This window comes from Sorex fumeus, unplaced genomic scaffold, assembly GCF_029834395.1.
Source record: "Sorex fumeus unplaced genomic scaffold, SorFum_2.1 ptg000037l, whole genome shotgun sequence".
Classification (NCBI taxonomy): domain Eukaryota; kingdom Metazoa; phylum Chordata; class Mammalia; order Eulipotyphla; family Soricidae; genus Sorex; species Sorex fumeus.
The window spans coordinates 8,971,489-8,979,405 of record NW_026606094.1 but is presented as its reverse complement, the minus strand read 5'-3'; the positions used below and the strand labels follow the sequence as shown (position 1 = coordinate 8,979,405).

At 36.6% G+C, this 7,917-nt stretch overlaps 1 protein-coding gene across 1 annotated transcript in view; it reads right to left on the bottom strand.

The window, feature by feature from the left end:
• Window positions 1–202: 202 nt before the first annotated feature.
• Window positions 203–7,917, bottom strand: part of IQUB (IQ motif and ubiquitin domain containing) — a 66,707-nt gene continuing 58,992 nt past the window's right edge. The window contains exons 11-12 of the mRNA XM_056118494.1: window positions 4,687–4,872; window positions 203–564 (exon numbers count right to left, since the gene is read on the bottom strand). Of these exons, the coding sequence (XP_055974469.1) occupies window positions 379–564; window positions 4,687–4,872 (372 nt within the window). The 3' untranslated portion in view covers window positions 203–378. The remainder of the gene's footprint in view (window positions 565–4,686; window positions 4,873–7,917) is intronic.

Here is a 7,917-nt window from a genome sequence, read left to right as displayed (position 1 = left end):
AAACAAACTGAATAAGAAAAGAGCAGGTGTCTCACCCTGAAAGACATTCAGAAACTGGACAAAAACCCATGGAAGCCTGGACCTATGCACTCTCTGAGAGACCCCCTCCCCAAATCTTTTACTCTAAGAATAATAGACAATAAAATGCTCTCTTTAAAATGTTAATTTAAATATCAAAGTTATATTTCAATAAAATGCTTATTTTAACAATAAAATATTTATACACAGATGTTCTCTCTTCATGTATTATAATACAGTGAAAAACAAAAACCAATCAGAAAAAGATAACATTCTAATTCCACTGTATATGACCACGGTATGACTACTGTACTGGTGGTGACAAAAATGGTGATCTTGAAGCAAATACTTGCAGATCGTCTAAGTACGAGTATGTTTTCTGGCTTTTAAAATAGTAGGTTTTGAATCGTTCTTGTATTTTTTTCTAATATCTTTTACTTCTTCATCCTTAAGTATAAATGAAGCCAGGGCTGGAACTTGAGAAAAATAGTTTATAGCCAGGATATGTTTGTGTTTGATCTTGTGAATAAACAAAGGTTTATATCCCTGAGAAGAAAAGAAAATTAAGTGCTATTAGATGGCAGCAATATTTTTGCTCAATAGAAGCACTTTCCTGCTTCATTTGTCTGTTCTTCCCAGAAATAATTTTTTTCACACTTTGTTTTTCATTTTTCAGGGCTCTTCAATTTTTTTTAACAAGGCTGTTTAACCTAATTCTCCCCGTGATCTCTCTGAGTCTAAACTAACCCCTTTCTTCAATACTGCTAAGCACTCTGTGTATACTAATCACAATATTTAGTTTATTCTGTCTTTGATTTCACTATTTATTTAGAGTTTGATTGTAAGGAAAACTTCTTGAAGGCTTAAACTGAGTCTTTTTCATTTATATGTCTTCACACCACAAGTTACATGTCAATTGACATTTTTGAATAAATGTTCTCGTCACCTTAGTTCTCTCTTTAAAATCTATTTCAGCACTGGGTACAATTACCAGTTTCAATCGGTTTTCTCTATAACTGGCATTTCCCTTCATCTTTCCTGAAGTAGAAGTAAAGATCACATTGTGATGTGATGAGGTAATTTCTTTTTGTTCATCATTTGACTACCTTAGGTTTTGGGAAGAGTACCTGAACTATTTCTAGCCTGGGGCAAACAGAATATAAACTTCCTTCCTTAATAAAGCCTCTCCTTCCTTTTTTCTTTTCGTCTTTATTTCCTTCCTCCCTCCCTCCCTTCCTTCCTTCTCCTTTCCTTCCTCCTCCCTCCCTCCTTTCCTTCCTCCCTCACCTCTCTCCTCCCTCCCTTCCCTCCCCTCCCCCCTCTACCCCTCCTTCCCTTCCCCTCTCCTCCCCTCTTGTCCCTCCTTTTCCTTTCTTTCTCCTTCCTTCCTTCCTTCCTTCCTTCCTTCCTTCCTTCCTTCCTTCCTTCCTTCCTTGCCCCCTCCCTCCCTCCCTTCCCTCCTTCCTTCCTTCCTCTCTTTCTCCTTAACTAATTTTTAGACTTTTCGTGTCTCCACAGCTACAACATTATTTTGGACTCATCATGTGAATTGCCATATTATATGACAAACTATTTTCTAATAAGAGTGGAATATTACTAATTTCCAAATTCACATTTCTCCCTTCCATTTGTATTTTGACGTCTGATTTTTTATTTTTTATATATTTAGCTTTTCTCCTATCCATCAGTTGTAGGGAATAATAGTTATATTACATATTTTATTACAAGTAATAAGTATGTGCACATGATATGTATATTATATACATGATATATTACATATCTCCTTATTATATACCTATAATTTAATATTATAAATACAGTGTATACTTATAAATATATAGATTTTCATGGTGCCAAAAAAGTAATTATTAAATATGACATAAGCATATTCTTAGTATATAATAATGACATCCAATACATACTGTCCACTTCTCAAATTATCTTCTTTTTGTAGATGACAAAAACAGGCACTGAGATATTAACAAACTTGGCTAACTTCTCCCAGCACCTAAGTGTTCAAAGTCAAGTCTACTCTGATGCTTTATACAGATTCCCCATTTTAGCTAACTTTTATCAAATTTAAAAAAGTAAAGAAGACATGTCTTAATGTCGCGGATTGTAAGTGATAGAAAAATGGGAATACTGGTCAGTTCATAATTCAAATTCCCTATTGTTCCTACTTTGACCAGTCTGCACACTATGAAAAAGTGACATGCCTCATTTAAGTTCAAAGCTTTTACCATGTTTTCCCTATAATTGGTGTCATGAATGTCACTGTCACTGTCACTGTCCTCCCATTGTTCATCGATTTGCTCGAGCGGGCCCAGTAATGTCTCCATTGGAAACTTTGTTGTTAATGTATTTGGCATATCGAATACATCATGGGTAGCTTGCCAGGCTCTGCCGTGCAAGCGAGATACTCTCGGTAGCTTGCCGGGCTCTCTGAGAGGGGCGAAGGAATCGAACTCAGGTCGGCCATGTTGGCTGCATGCAAGGTAAACACCCTACCACTGTGCTATCGCTCCAGCCCCGGAGTGATAGAATGGTGGGTAGGCGCTTGCCTTGCAAGTGGCTGTTCCCATGTTCGGTCTCCGATACCACGTCATAAATGTAGTGATTCAAAATTATTTGAACTTTTAAACCTAATTTTCATCACTTACTAGGAAAGAAAACTCTGTGTACCTTAAGAAAATTCTGAATATACTTCAGTTTACAGAAAAACACAACTTTGTTAACTGTCACTGTTCTCCTGTTGCAATTTAATTGATGTTGTTCATCGATTTGCTCCAGCGGGCCCAGTAACATTGTGAGATTTGTTACTGTGTTTGGCATATCGAATACGCCACGGGTAGCTTGCCAGGCTACCATGAGGGCACGAGATACTCTCGGTAGCTTGCCAGGCTCTCGAGAGGGGCGGGGGAATCAAACTCAGGTTGGCCATGTTGGCTGCATGCAAGGCAAACGCCCTACCCGCTGTGCTATCTATCGCTCCAGCCCATTTGTTAACTAGAATGTTGAATTCTAATACCTACAGGATTGCACCAGGGCCTGGAGCAATAGCACAGCGGGTAGGGCATTTGCCTTAGATGCAGCCAACCCGGGTTCAATTCCCAGCATCCCATATGGTCCCCCAAGCACCGCCAGGAGTAATTCCTGAGTGCAAAGCCAGGAGTAACTCCTGTACATCACTGGGTGTGACCAAAAAAGAAAAAAGAAATGGATTGCACCAGTCCAAATCATTTAAAGGAATTTTTCTTTGTTTATCTGTTGAGAACATAGCTCTGTTTACAAAGATTCAAAAAGATCAGTGATCTTGAGATTGGAAAATTTAATTTGATACTGAAATAATTTGATTAAATACACAAAGGGAGTTAGTTGTATGGATTAATTGAAGAAGGAGCAAAATATCGGCTTTGTAGAAATGAACTTCCATTCCACAATGAGTCCTAAACAAAATGTTAGTGTTGGATATGCTCCCAGTGATCAAATATTTATGAGGCAGCTTAGTTTGCTAAATATAATACTTAATACAATTTAAATTTCTTGCTGCCCTTTATTTCAAGTTCTAGAATGAAGTTTTTCTTAGCTTTATTCTTCTGGAAAATTATTGAAAAAAAAGCCAAAAAACTTAACTAGCTTCATTTCTCCCTTAACCAGCAAAAAAAAACCAGACAAGGAATAGTATTGATCAAAATGACTAGTGTATTTGCAGTAATTTATTTTTTTTCTTTTATCTAATATCACAGCAATTGAATCAATGAAAAGCAGAGAATTGGTTTCCATTGTTGGGAAGTTAGGCCTGTGTAATGTCAATATAAATCATTAGGAACTTTTCAGGGACTCCTTCCTGCCTCTCATCAAAATGTTTTATGGATTGTGTCATTAAAATAACTAAAACTAACAGGCATTCGGTTTTTGTGGTGCTTTCTCACCCTTAGCTAGTTGGAAGCAGATGGAAATGGAGTCTCCAAGCTATATATATATATCCCATCAATGTGAATGATGAGCATACATTTAATTACAAACTTCATTTGGAAATTAATGTCTTTTACACCTTTTGGTAACAAGCTATTGATGAACAGATTCTAGTTTCTAAAATACTTTTCAGATAGTAGTATAAATGTATTCAACAAGTAATTATTATTATTTTGATTTTGTGGCCACAGCAAGTGGTGTTCAAGAATTACTTCTGGCTCTGTGCTCCATGATCATTCCTGTCAGGGTTTGTGTGGCAGAGATACAATCCCAGTTAATTGCATGCAAGGTCTCCAGCAAATAATTTTAAAACTCTGGTTTGTTATAGGTGCTGTTGTAGGTATTAGAGACACAGGCATGATTAAACTAAACAAAATTCCTACATTCATGGAAATTACCATAGAACTGAAGGGCTATTATCAGGAATGTTTAGGTACCTATGTTTAGGCACCTAGTAGCATCATGTTTAGGTACCTATGAGATGTTCAGATCATACATCTTATCATGTGCTTTAGCCTCCTTTTCATTTTAACCTCTGCCCTGTCAACTATATGCATATTTTGTTAATTATCTTTCTTAACACAATGGAAGTATTTAGATTATGCATCGACTATAATAAAAGGCAGTGAAGTTATTTCTAACAATGCCAAAGAAGAAATTAATTTCCTAAATACAGCTGAACTTAAGTCTTACCTCTTCGATACTTTTTAGCTTGAGATGAGCAATGCTTTCATCTTTGGTGAGAAGAATGCAATTCCAGGGAGACCACTCTACGGACTTGTCCCATCTGACCATGACTAGCTTATTGAGATCAGTACAGGAACTGAGAATTGACTGTGATGACCAGATGTTCTCAATCAGGTACTGAATATCCTGTAGCTTTATGGCAAAACAAAATTAAAAAACAAAACAAAACAATGTATTCAATATCTCTATTATCATTACACTATTGAGTAAATAGTCAAATTATATTGAGTATCTTTTTGAAAGAGAAATATTATTCACAATTATAGTGGCTGGTACTTTGTTGTTGTTGTTAAGAAAACTATTCTTTCTGCCCAAAATATTTCATTAGCCTGAATCCTAAATGCCTCCTCACTGTATATTTTTCTTTAGATATTCTCTCTTTTCCAGTTTATATTTAATGCTATTGGGTACATTCAAATGTTTACTATTATCTTAGCTCAGAATAAATTCCCCCTTTACAAAGGAGGAAATTGAGATTTAATACTTAGCAGTTCATTGAGTGTTATTTTAAAGGCTGTTGTTTCAATCAGAAAAGAAGGAATAAGTGGAAATGAGCTACTTAAGAACTTTTAAAAATTTAAATCATATTAGCTGAAACACTTCAAATGATTTTTTTCATCATAAGGTCTGCATATATAAACTTAAGAATTGCCAAGGAGGAATACTTACAGAGGTTAAGTAAAGGGAAGTAAATCATTATTTTAAAAACTTGGGGAGTAAACTAAGAATTATTTTTGTAAAAAAAAATAAACTTACACTATTTACCAAAGCTTTAAACAATGAAATAAAGGAACAGAGTGATGGTACAGCAGTTAGGGCTCTTCCCTTGTGTGTAACACTCTATGGTTCCAGAGCCCCACCAGGAGTAAGTCCTGAGCACTACAGGTTGTGGCCCAAAAATCAAACAAAACAAAACAAAAAAACTTATCTCAATAAGCTGTTTCAGTGTTCCATAAATGAACAATTAGGCATATTAACTTCAACTGATATTATCAAGTTCTCACTGAGTACTGAAAAAATATAGACAATGCTACAACAGTTGCTCTGGAAAATCAATAAATAGAATTAAAAAATGTAATGTTTAGAATTTTTACTAACATTCTGAATATGTACCTGAATAACAAATTTTTAATTTAGTTGCATCAATTATATGAATAATTTCAGAGTTGTATTAAATATAATGAAGTTATATTGTAACTTCATGCATGTGAATATATACAATAAACATTATCAATATATAAGGGTGGAGTTTCCCACGTTTCAAATTATACTTGAAATTATACTTGAAATTATTGCATTATAATAATAAAATTATGTCTAGCACTAGGTTACAAGTATCTTTATGAAGGGCAGATAAGAAAAATGATCAGCTGGCATACAGTGAAAAATCTCAATGAAATAGGCCTTTTTCCCTCTGGAAAGAAAGATGGCAGCCACTTCAGAGCTTTATGGAAAGTAAGGTATGAGCCAGTCGTGATGGGGTGACTGAAACTTCATGGGAAGGTGGGGCGTTCCCGTCTCGTCCTTCACACCCTACCGAGGTCACGAGTTGCCCCCCACGAGCGGCTCTCCGGCACAGCCATGGCTCCAGAAGCACAGGGATTTAATGCAGAGCCCGGCAGCTTGCAGCAGAAAAGTGAATGGACTATGCGTTAATCCATGCCACCATGCCTGTCCAGAGGGGAAAGGATGTTGCTCCCTTCCACCTTTTTCCCTCTGGAAAGAAAGATGGCAGCCACTTCGGAGCTTTATGGAAAGCCAGGTATGAGCCAGTTGTGATGGGGCAACTGAAACCTCATGGGAAGGGGGGTGTTCCCGGCTCATCCTTCACGCCCTACCAAGGTCATGAGTTGCCCCCCACGAGCAGCTCTCTGGCACGGCCATGGCTCCAGAGCACAGAAACCAATCTCTTAATTATCTGACTCTCAGCAGAAATACTTGCAGGCTTAATAAGTAAAATACCAGAAATCCAAAATCGCGCGGCCACTATTGTGGCCACGCAACATCATTCGATTCTTGTGACCAGATGTAGAAAACAAATTATTTCACAATGCCTTTTCAGCATGTCTGATTTGGGGGTGTAAACTCTAAAAATAATGGTGCACCTTTTGTTGAAACAATGAATCTAATCAAAGTAGATAGAGTGTTAACTAGAATTCATCTGCCTCACTGGCATTGGAAGTGTTGGGGGGGGGGTGTAATTGGGGTTCTTCGTAGTGAAAAGTGGTATTGGTAAAGGGAAATATGTTTGATATTTGTATGACCGAAACTTAATCCTGAAAGGTTTGTAACTTTTCCCACAGTGATTCAATAAATAAATTTAAAAAACTCAATGAAATAAATGCCTCACCAAGAACATTTTACCCAGATGGATTCTCATTCAGATCTGAAGGAACAACACACAACTTCACAGACAAACAACAATGCAGGAGTTTCATGGACTCAAAACCATGGTTATAAGAAAAACTAAAAGGCTATTTTAAGGCAAAATAGCCTTAAAAGACCCTCAAATACATGAAACTTTTGCAGAAAGACAGGACAAAACCCCATAACAATAATCTCTCTGAATGTCAGTGGGCTAAATACACCAATTAAGAAACACAGAATAGCAGGATGTATCAGAAAAACGAAGTCAAAACACTACTGCCTTCAATAAACACATCTGAATAGTAGAACAAAAACAGACTCAAAGTCAAAGAATAGAAAACAATTCTAAGCAAACAATCCCTTCAAAAAAGCTGGAGTAGCCATACTAGTATCAGATGACATAGATTTCAGATTGAAGAAGGCTATGAGACACTGAAGGTCATTTCTTAATGATCAATGGATAAGCACATCAGGAAGAACTCACACTTCTAAATGTATATGTACCTAATGAGGGACCAGCAAAATACTTAAAACAACTGCTAATAGACTTGAAGAAGGATATTGATAGCAACACAATAATAGTTGGAGATTTCAAGCCTGCTTTGTCACCTCTCCATAGATCACCAGACAAAAAGCTCAGCAATAAAATACTTTATTTAAGGGAAGAAATGGAAGACGGGGGTTAATAGATATATATATATATAGAACTTTTCACCCCCTAAAAGCTGAATAAACATTCTTCTCCAGTGCACACAGGACATTCTCCAAGATAGGCCACATATTGGGCCACAAAACATACCTCCATAAAAT